This window comes from Crocodylus porosus, unplaced genomic scaffold (assembly GCF_001723895.1).
Source record: "Crocodylus porosus isolate Cpor-Errol unplaced genomic scaffold, CroPor_comp1, whole genome shotgun sequence".
Taxonomy (NCBI): Eukaryota; Metazoa; Chordata; order Crocodylia; family Crocodylidae; genus Crocodylus; species Crocodylus porosus.
Window position 1 is genome coordinate 43361574 of NW_017728949.1, and position 11880 is coordinate 43373453.

At 39.4% G+C, this 11880-nt stretch overlaps 1 protein-coding gene across 1 annotated transcript in view; it reads left to right on the forward strand.

Moving 5' to 3' along the window:
• TLK1 (tousled like kinase 1) overlaps window positions 1-11880 on the forward strand; it is a 134647-nt gene that overhangs the window by 114191 nt on the left and 8576 nt on the right. Inside the window, exons 13-17 of the mRNA XM_019554128.1 lie at window positions 3623-3720; window positions 8227-8308; window positions 9070-9161; window positions 9245-9334; window positions 10478-10647. Coding sequence (XP_019409673.1) covers window positions 3623-3720; window positions 8227-8308; window positions 9070-9161; window positions 9245-9334; window positions 10478-10647 — 532 coding nt within the window. The remainder of the gene's footprint in view (window positions 1-3622; window positions 3721-8226; window positions 8309-9069; window positions 9162-9244; window positions 9335-10477; window positions 10648-11880) is intronic.

An 11880-nucleotide genomic window follows, 5' to 3' on the forward strand; every position in this document is an offset into this window, starting at 1 on the left:
TTTTTTTTTTTTTTTTTTTGCTTCACAGTAGTGCTGCTACCACCAATATTCTTCTTTTCCTGACTCCAAGGAAATTTCTTGCCTGCTAGTGATTCTTACCCTGAAGAATGTTTTTTTTTACTTCATTTTGTATTTCAGTGATGTGAAACAGGAAAATATCTGATTCTGCTTTACAGGTATTCCATGAGTTAGTGTCCAAAATAACATCTAGAAACAGTGTAACCAGCCTGTTTTCCTTGGACTATGAACAACTTTTTGAGAACCACTGAATTGCATTTTTGTTAATGAAAAAAAAATCCTTAACAGATGCATTTGCAGGTTTTTTGTTAGCCTTTGGGGAAATGATGAATAAAACGCACAATTGTGTTTTTAAAATTCATTTATGGAGTAATATAAAGTTATATGGAGCTGCATATTATATCAGGGCATTCAACTGTACTTTAAAGGTGAATCTAAATATTAAAAATATTTAACACTGTATATAAAAAGAGAATGCAGATGATACTGTATAGTTGGAGAAGCAAGTAATCCACCCAGTTTTGTCAACAGAAAACTAATCTTCTATATCATCTTCAGATGTTGAATATTTGGGATTTGGTGTTTTTTTCTCAAAATGAGAATGTAAAATAGACTTTGTTTTTACTGCCTATCATAAGAAGAGACTCAAGAGGTCTGTGGAAAATGTTCTTTTGATACATCTGAGTCTTAAATGCACTGGGAGTATGTTCATTTAATTTGTTTCAGATAACAGTTAAATTTGTTTCAGTTATCCAGTTCAGCTAACACTTTTTAGTGGGTGTCACTTCAGCTAGAATAATTCCATAATTGCTACGTTTTTGTGTGTAGATAGATTTCAACTTTTCTTATTTGTAAAAATCAACTGAATTGTAATTCTTTCAAAAATGTTTCAGTTTACATATAAGTGTTAATGACAGAGCCGTATAGAGTACAAATATGTAACAAACAGCATGGGTAGGGACAGAAATTACATGCAAACTGATATGTGATCAGAAACCAGTTCAAATATGTAACACAACGAAGTTCCGTGCACATAAACTGCTTTCAAAATGGCTGAAACTAGTTTAAAATAAACCATAAACCTGGAGGATGGATGTAGCATCAGACTTAACTGATTTAGGTTAAATCAGTTTACTGAGCTTTTGTCCCAGATCCCCTCCAGATTCAAGTTAACTCACAGCCCCCCAGCCTTCCTCGGGCTTTGCACCTCTCCTGCAAATCACCCCTCTTCTCCTCCCCAGCTTGTAACTGAGCCACTGCAGGCATGTGGCAGCATTTCTGGAATTATAAGTGAATGTCTGTTCACTTGCTTATCAGTTCAGTCTGAGCAGTTTAACTTGAATTGATTGAATTGATTCAGCCTTGGGCTTTTTGACTGTCTGTACTTAGCCCATATGAAGAATATGAAAATATTGTCCCTGACAGGTTTGGGTTTTTTAAATTTTTGATTAGAGTTAGATGTTTGTGTTTGAACAAACAGAGATCAATTTACCAATAATAATATTCCTCTTGCCTCTTGAATGTGTTGCCTTAAAAGTTTGCAGTGGCAAGGTGATGTATTCTGTTTCCTTGTTGGGTTTTTCCTCTGGTGTAGAGCTGCCAACTCTGTCTACCTTCATTCAGGTCCAGCTTGTGGCAACAATAGCTTGCAGTAACCTGACAAAATTGTTTGCTGTATTGCACGGCAGTAAAGTGAATGCAGTTCCTCTACAGAGGAAATAAAATGTTAACACAGTGCTGGATACTTTTCAATATGCTTTCACAATGAGTCTTCTATTTTAACAGAAAAACAAATTACAGGCTGGTTAATTTTAATATAGCTATGTGCTTATCTGTCTTCTGCCAAAAAATTCTTTAAAATCTGTGTCTTGAGTCGCAGCTTTATTACATTAGTTCTCTACTAACATAAGCTTTGAGATCTCATTTTCCTTTGTTTCACTATGGACCTGTAATTTAAAAACACATTGCTGCACAGAAATTCTTCACATGCTTTGTTTGGTTGTGTTAGACACAACAGCCTTGTATACTGTACATGCCAACTCTAATGTATCTAAAGGTTGCAACTTGTATGCAAGTTGGAGGGCAGGGCATAACAGTACAATTTTTGTTGTCACTTAAGAACACAAATCAAGAATACTTTACCACATTTTTTGTGATAAACCTTTCTTAAAAGGTATTATACAGTTAAATCATCTTTTTAAGAATGTTTATTTTAAAATAATTTACAAATGCTTTAATCTGAGGAATGATCAAAATATTACTGAATTGGGATACCAAAAAATAAAAAAAAAAGGGATGTAGCACATTGAGAACTCGATAGTAACAAAATGATGGTGCTGTGCATATGCAAAGGTTTTCATGTTTAAATTAGAATTTAAACTTGTTAACTCATGTTCAACTTGTAGGAAGCATTTTTACAGATTATATAACCATTTTAACTATAAATACCAAGTGCAAATAAAGTATTAGATGTTTCATTGATTACAAGATATAACAGAATGGGTAACTATTTAAAGTATATCTGTAAAAGGCAAGTGCCTGGAATAAGTATTTGGAGGGCAGAGGGTGGGGGTTAAAGTATTGTGTTAGTTAGGGACTGTCTTTAGTCAGGTGGTTTTGAAATCCCCACCCTGGGCAGGTCCATATGAGTGCACACGTTTGTTTTTCCAAGGACAAGTAGCAGTGGCACAAGGTGTGCTACTGCTGCTTGTCCCCAGGGAACACCCATGTCACGCACTCTCTCTGACACACAGCAGGTTATGCCAGCTGGATCAGGGGAGCACAGTTACTGGCCCCAGCAGCTTTACCTGGGTCCCGGGGACCAGGCAGGCTCTGTTTTTGGGCAGTGCACACTGCTGCCACGTGCACCACCTTGGTTTTTTTCATGTGGGTTTTTTTGACCCCTGGATCTCCTGGGGTCAAGAAAACCTTCTGTGCTGCAAAGTACAGGGAACACCTGCATGTGTGGTGCCGCAGACTGGTCGGTGGCATCACACACTGCACATCCACGCTCATCTGTATGTGGCCCCTGTGTCTTTGGCAGCATACATATTGCAGATGAGAACTTATTAATACATAAGTGGGAGAATTTTTTGAAACTACAAAAATATTCTTTGATTAAATAATTGACTTTATATGATAATGAATAATTCTTTATTTCTTGCTTAGTTTCACACATGAGCTTCAAAATATTTTAAAATAATTTTTTCCTAAATTGTAGATTTGTACAAAATCTTAACTGTACATATCTCATTCTTTTTCTACCTTATGAGTCACTTTCAGGCCACTTTCTAAGTAATATCTTTCTGGCTGAGGTACAAGACCAGCTGCCTCTTAGCTTGAATAGCATCCCTACAGTGCAGAACAAAACTGTGAACATCCTACTACTTACAGGTTTCATGGAGGGAAAGGTTGCTTGAAATAGGTTCATCTTATCTCTTTGAATTTCTTAGACATTATGAAAAAAGCAGTTCTGACTTCTAGTTCAGCAGGATTTCGTGATGCAACATTCCTCCATCACCACTTGTATTGATATACAGGTAAAAATATCCTTTTCAAATAGGGAACAAATTGAGCTTTTATGGTTGATTCTTTTCATATGCAGGAAGAAGCTGAAATACAAGCAGAACTTGAACGTTTGGAGAGAGTTAGAAATCTTCACATACGAGAACTAAAAAGAATAAACAATGAAGATAATTCACAGTAAGACACTAGATTTTTGCTTCCGAGTGTTTAACACTTATTGTATTTTAAAAAACTGCATTTTCCTAGAAGGGAGGAGGATATGCCATAACTTTCTTTAATCATGTTTTATGCAACTTATTTTGAATTAGGCTGACTTTTAATTAAAAAGTGATTATAATACAGTAAATATACCAAGAGCTTACAAAAGATATAAGGGATAAGGCACAGACCTGAACTGTGGAAGAACTAAAACTAGCTAACTCCCATACAAAGAATGCTTATGGGAGAATCTGGAATGTAACCTACTTACCTAATAATAATGCATGAAGACAGTGAAATTTTAATTCAGTGGCAGAAATTGTATGATGCTGTACTGCTATTTTTGGGCGGGGGCAGTTGGTGTGGTTTATGTATTTATCCTGTATGGGAAAGTATCTCAAATGACCAAGTTATTTGTGTATGATACAACTGTTTCTTTCAGCATTTGAACATCTTTGGTAATCTGCTATCATGGTCAAAATAGCTAAACTTTATTCAATTAAATGAATGAAATTAACTTGTCTCCAGTGAGAGGACATCCTGAATTGAAAGATTTAATTTTAATTTTATTATTACTTCATCATTTTCCAGTGTTTTAAAACCAACAGTAATGCAGTTAGATGAATATTTAATATGTAATGTTTTTAAAAATGGTTGCTGTATCCTGGGAGAGTACAGAAAACTTTGATTACCTTGTAACTAGTACCAGGGCCACCTTGTGCTGCTATTTTGGATACAACAAGTAATTGACATTGAAGTCATACATTTCTGTGGCCCATACTGCCAAATTTCAGTTTTATGGGAACAGACAGCCAAGAAGTAACATAGCACTAGCTATAGAAAATACCAGAAGCCTACCTACTGGATTATTCTAAGTATGGATCTCTGTTTTAACTTCTCTACTCAACTGATCTCAGGTAGGGGAAGGAGTGGGGTGAACTGCATGCCTTCTGAAAGTATACCCATCCATCTTAGAAAGCATGATGGATTTAGGGAGTTTGGCACTGGAAACTCTCAGGCAAAGTAACTTTCTCTTAACCAAATACTGAAACTTCTTTGTCCTTAGTAATTGTCTTGTAAAGCAGGGGTGGGCAATTATTTCAGGCACAGGGCCACTTACAGAGTTTTGGCAAGCTGTTGAGGGACACATGGGTAGCACTGCCCCTTGACAGGTGCCCCGCCTCCTGGTTGCCAATTGGGAATGGAAGTCCCACCCCCTAAACCCCAACCTTTGCCACCAGAAGTCCCTCCCCTTGCCCCCGGGAGTACTCCTTTCAGCAAGGGGTTTTGCCATCTCAGAACCAGAAAAATACCAAATTATATTCTAAAAATCAACTGTCTACAACATACATTAATTTGATTTCAAAAAATCTTTTTGTCCTGATTTATATGCACTTGTGTAGTGCACATAGAGGTGATCACACAATAAGTGTGGAGTAAAGGAGTATGTGGGTGTGTGTGAATATGTGGGGTATGGGGTTTTAACAAACACCATGCCCCCCCCACCCGGGCCGTGGGGTAGCAGCACACCCCTGCTCCCATGGCCCCTGGCTGTATCACTGGACCATGTGTTGCTGGAGCAGCCACATGTGGGGAAAGCTGTGGAAGGCAGACACTTCCAGGTGGGGTGGGGGCTGGGAGTGGAGCGGGGCTGGGCTGGTCTTTCTTCTAACCCTTACCAGCTTCCCCTGGGTCCCACTGCCCCTGGCTCCTGTCATCTTTGACAGGGAGCCCAGAGCAAATAAATATTAATTTTCTAAACTTTGTAGGTGCCCTGCGGGCTGGACAGAATGGCCTGGTGCGCTAGATCCAGCCTGTGGGCCATATTATGTCTGCCTCTATGATGAAGGTTGTATGGTAGATGGTAAGTAGGTGAATAACCTGAAAATACTTAGTGAGGGGAGAATGAATTGGGTCACAAAATCTATTCCATAGATGTTTCCCATTCTTCATAATCATTTTTATGGAATAGATTTTGTGACCCAATTCATTCTCCCCTCACTAAGTATTTTCAGGTTATTCACCTACTTACCATCTACCATACAACCTTCATCATAGAGGCAGACATAATATGGCCCACAGGCTGGATCTAGCGCACCAGGCCATTCTGTCCAGCCCGCAGGGCACCTACAAAGTTTAGAAAATTAATATCTGCCCCCCCAACCCTCCCTGCCACCATTGTGTTATATATAGATATAATATTTTACACAAAATATTTGCATATTAAAATATCCAATTGAGAGAGAGATCTATATATATATCTCACAACAGTGGCAGGTTGGTGGGGCATGCCAAGCTTAGCCCCAAAATAGCCATGGGGAGGGGCAGGCCCAGCCTCGCAGTGGAATGCGGGGAAAGGAAGAGCGGGCCCTGCCTCAAAGGGGTGGGGGAGGGCAGCTTGATGCAGGCCTCTGTCCCCACACTCATCATCCTTGATGGGCAATTGTCTAGTAAATGTATATATTACTACGTTGAAGAAAAAAGATGCAACTTTAGGAAACGTCATTTATTGGCAGAAAGATAATCAAATTCCCCCCCTGAACTGGCAGCCTCAGAGTTGTGGAGGGGAGGCTTAGTTTTGGCTCAAATTGAAAAGTACTTTTAGTTCTTTTAGGATTTAAATTTTGTGTTTTGTTTTGCGTCACTTGTTTTTATTAGACCAACTATATCATTGGGAGAGAAGTCTGACAAGCTTTTGGGTACACACTGCCCTTCATCTGGTCTAGGGGAGAGGCAGACAGCTTGGTCTAAATAGCAGATAGAGAAAAAGCACGTGGATTACATATGAAACCATCTGCTTAAAGGAATGGAAATATTCCCAACACCCCCATTACCTCTTCCTAGCCTTCAAACAAACATCAAGTCTGGCCCAACTCATCATCAAAAGCAAACTCACTTCTGATCCATAAACACCAAATGACACAACCCTGCCTTATCAATAGAGGCAAAATCTATAAACACATCTCTACAGTCAACACTTCCCCACAATGAAACCATCGTAATCTACAGATCGTATGTGCATCTGTTGCAGAATGTGGTGCATCTCATCTAGTGTGCCTGATGTCCTCATAGAAACTTTGTGGTTGAAACTAGACAAAAGCTATGCACCTGGAATGAACTCTCACAAAAGAGATGCACAAAAACTTGTAAGGGAACATTTTTTATTTATCCCAAAACATTCCCTTTCTGCCGTCACAGTCCTTAGGCTCAAGGGAAGTCTATGAAATTATTTTCAGAAGACAGGCCTGAGAACAGAAATTCCTAACCTTACTGGACAGTAAAAGTATGGACTAGACATAGTTGATGGACTCGTAACTTACCTCTCTACATTCCACTGGTGATAATGAATTTTTTCTTTTTGATGGTCTTGCTCTTCCACTAGTTAGATTAGCAGAATTCTTGGACCATCATGGCTGCAAAATCATTTTAACACTACCATGCTGCTTACATTACCTGTTCTACTGCAGTTCGTTCTGTCTGTAGCCATTCATGAAAGTGTCTTGTTGCTCCTTATTCTTCAGTTCTCCATTCCTTAAGGAGGCTCTTTTCATTTACATGGAGGTCTCCAACCTTTTTAATAGTAAAGATCACTTTTTGGCACCCCAGGATCTACTGCCGCCCCCCCCCCCGGACGAGCCACCCAGGCTCTGACCCTACTCACCCAGCCCAACCCGGGCAGCAGAGGGCATAGCTCAGCCCACCCACATGCATCCTGGCATTCCCAGTCATGGAGCCTCTTTTACAGACTGAGATCAACTGTCAGGGGCTTCACGCTCGACTGTCTGGTGACCACTGACATAAAGTAAATAGTTTTGTTCTATTTGCTGTTTAGCTCAAGCTGTTTGCCTCTTCCCCCTTGCCTGAGGAAGGACAGTTGTGGGCCCAAAAATTTGTCAAAATTGTCTCCTAACTGTATAGTTGGTCCAAAAACCTTTGCCTCGTGTAGATTAGATTGTAAAATGCATTTTGTTGCAGGTGCCCGGTAGAGTTAACAGTCCAGTAGATATAGTTTCCTGATAGACTAGAATTGGAAATAGGTCAGAAGTTATCTCCTCAGGAAGCCAAAGCATGGAACTAGGGTTTCCCATGCCTGGTACAGTGAGGAGATGGCTCCTCCCCTTGTAAGAGAAGGGGGTCCCACCAAAGGTACTCAGCCAAGCTAGTGGGATTGGGAACTGAAGCCATCCTTCTACGTGAGGGTACACATTAGAAAGAAAAGGTGGCCTGCACTGGACAAGCTATTTTGTCTGGTATCAAGATATGAGGTAATATAAAGTAATGCCTAGTTAAATTGCATGCTGTCTTCCTACATTCTGGGACAAAGAATGAACTGATGGACAGGAAGTATAAAAGGAATTCTGAAAATTTTCAGATATCTAGATAAACAGGACTTAAAAAATTACTAAGATTTGAAGGGACCAGATTTCACAGCCTACTCCTATATCTCCACAAAATTACTTGGCAACATCTTACTTTTCTTTTAAGGTTCAAAGATCATCCTACGCTAAATGAACGGTATTTGTTACTGCACTTACTTGGCCGAGGTGGCTTCAGTGAAGTATACAAGGTAATGTGGATTTGGGCGTGCAGTGTAATAATTCATAGCCGCATAAGTTTTTTGTACTTAATTTGGTTAGCTTTAGTCATAAATAAGCCAAGAGGATTTTAATATGGTAGTATTCTTAAACATTACCTAGGAAAACTCCTTAATTAATATGTGAGGAGAAAGCATCACTGGGCTTCAGAGTAATATAACCAATATGAAGCGTTTTGTTGTTAAACAGTGAAGGAGTTGGGTTTGTGACTGGAGACTTGATAAATGCACTAAAAATGCAACAGTTTGCATAATTAGGAATTTGCAGTTCAACATATATGAACTGCAGCCAGTAGAAGGTGATACATGGCAGTGAAGTACAGTTTTTATTAAACACAAATATAGATGTTACCTTTTGTCATAGTTTCACTGTATATTAATCATCTATTTTTCTTAATGTAAAATTGGTAGAAGCTTGCAGGAAGTACCGAGGAAAGTAAAAATTGTCGATGATAATGATAACTTAATAGAACACCAACTTTCTAAACTGTATGTGGTGTTATACTGCTACCTGAAAAATATGTTATTTGTATACTTCAAGTTAATCTACTCTTCATGACTGTGAAAATTTCTTTAACAATATATAATGTTGTAGTGACACATCTCTATAGTTTCATTTTGCTTACAGTTCTTCTGTAGAACTGTGGATTATATGCTAAATTTGCACCTTTTTATTTGTTGTGCTTTAATTATCTTTGGTTGTAACTGTCCATTCTCTCTCTTGCTCTTTTAAGGCTTTTGATCTTTATGAACAAAGATATGCTGCTGTGAAGATTCACCAGCTTAACAAAAGCTGGAGAGACGAGAAGAAAGAAAACTACCACAAGTAAATATTAATGATTTATGGTTCTTATGGTAAATTGATCGGTAGTCTATTGATCGTTAAAAGTTAATATATTGTCTTTTTAGGCATGCCTGTCGAGAGTATAGAATACACAAAGAACTGGATCATCCCAGAATAGTTAAACTATATGACTACTTCTCTTTGGATACAGATACGTAAGTGTTTAAAATTGCACTGATTTCAGAACTTGTCAAATATTTATTTTTTGAAATGCTGACTGTATTGACTCTGATATCCTCCAAATTCCTATTCTGGAATATTTTTACTTCAGATAAGGGGACTGGAACTTTTCTTAAAAGTGTCCTAAACTGCCAATTCTGGCTGGGAGAAAATTCCCCTAGATGCAGGCTTTGTCTAAGACAACCAGAAGTCTGTCTTTTGAGGACTGTCTTACCCTGACAAAGGACATTATAGGGCAGGGGTCAGTAACCATTTTGCCTGTAGTGCAAGCCTGTGTCGCCCCTTTCCCTCCTCATTCCCACCCCCAGCAACTATGCTTACCCTTTCCACTGATTCCCAGACCCCCTGCAGTGAGGGTAAGCATAGACATGGCAGAGATGCAGGCTCCTCAGTGGAGGGGAGTAGTCTAAAGGAGATGATGCACAGTGCAGCTTCATGCTGCTGATTTCTACCATGCCACATTGGACCTTTGAGGGCTGGATCAGAGCTCTTCCTGGTCTGGATTCAGCCCATGGGCTTTTGGATACTGAACCCTGTGCTACAACATCAACCTGTGGTAGCTAGTGGTGTGCTGATTCAAGGCAGAGCTATAGCTAGAGTACCCCAGGAATCCTAGAGTACCCCAGGAAGGCTGCTGTAATGCTGGTAGGCCACTAGGGTTAAGTTATTCCAGGGGCCCTTCCAGCACACCACGTATCCCAAGACTGGGAGATTCCATCAATACCATCATGCAACTCTTCCTCTGGGCTGCAGTTACTAACAGCACAATGCAGGATTTCACCTTAAGCAATTAAATGTGTATTTTTATCAAGAAACTTATCGACATATACAAGAAGGAAAGAGTTACTTGGCCTTTTTAGTATTTTGGGATTTTTTTTCTTTTAAACAAAAACGCTTTGACTGCTAATATGAGTTTTTATAAAATAATTGGTATGCTAGATCCTTTTATACATAATTAGGTTTGCAGATATTCATATATGTGAATTTGTTAAACTTGTCAGCATCAGACTTCACTTATTTTTTCGTTATGCAATTATTTGATTGCAAATGATTGTGCAATTAGATAGCAGTTTGTAATCTGTTTTATCTAACTCTATATCTCTGAATTTTTACTCTAGGTTTTGTACAGTGTTAGAATACTGTGAAGGCAATGACTTGGATTTCTATCTCAAGCAACATAAATTAATGTCAGAGAAGGAAGCTCGGTCCATTGTAATGCAAATAGTAAATGCACTACGGTATCTCAATGAGATCAAGCCCCCTATTATACACTATGATCTTAAACCAGGTAACTGAGAAATGCTATAGCTGGAATTACAAACAATCTTGTTCTCATATTTTATTTGTAATTCATGTTGAAAAATCTCATTAACTTCTACCTGTCCTTTCATTTAGAATTCGTCCAAAATCTGGCATTTTCTCTGCATTCTAGTGCTAAATCCTTTAGTCTTTTCTTTGGTTATCTCTTGCCTCACTCATAAGATCACAGGCTGATGCAAAAGGACTAAATTTAGTTCTTTATCCTATGGGATAAGTTCCCAGAACTTGTGATGGAACCATATTTTTAGAAATGTAAGGATAATACATAATTGGTATTAGTCAGTTCTGAAAAATATTTTCTTTCTCTGGTTATATCTTTCTTACCTACTTGCAGTTTTCATTGGCAATCCATCTCCTTTACATTGAGTTCTAGCTCCTAGGCCACTGGCACATGTTACACTTACAGTGTGATTAACCTGTTAATCGCACCAGAAAAAAGTGCTAGATGTTCAGCCAAATTATGGCACCATAAGTGGCAAACTAGCCACAGATTTAATCCATACAAAATGTGGAACTTTATGGGTTTTTTTTTTATGGTACCATAAATTGAACAAGATTAGCATGGACATGGGGGACAACACTGGGACAAGGATTGCCCACCTTTCAATGCCTAAAATTGGTTGTCTGGGAGATGCACCAGTTGTGAGGCTCCCTAATGGGAACACTTATAGATAACACTTGCACACAACACTTGCATCTAGCAGCCTTTCCTGCCTTGCCTAGCAGTCGCTAGGGCAACTCCCCTGGGTAAGGCGTTTTAAAATGTAGATTTCCAGGGAGCTGAGAGATGCACCAGTGATTTGTAGGCCAGGGCATAGAGACACTGGGATGGGGGAGAGGCTCTGTGATTTCTAAAACAGGCAGCTGGGGCAGTCCTGGGGATCTCCATGGCCAGTCCTGGCAAATCAACTGATTATTGAACCTAGCCCCAGACAGACCCAGTCTGGAACTTTTCAGTGACTGTAAGGACAGTCCTGGGGTTGGGACAGATCTGTCCCCTGCCCTATCCTTAGGATTGGGTTGGGGCAGTCCCACAATACCATATTTTGGATCAGAGGAATTTTATGCCTATCCCAGATACTGTACCTCCTGCCAGACACCTGTGGCATGGCAGAGGGTGTGATGTTGATGGAGCATAAGATTCCCCTGATCGATCTCTCTCTCTCTCTCTCTCTCTCTCTCCCCCCCGCCAGTATGAGCT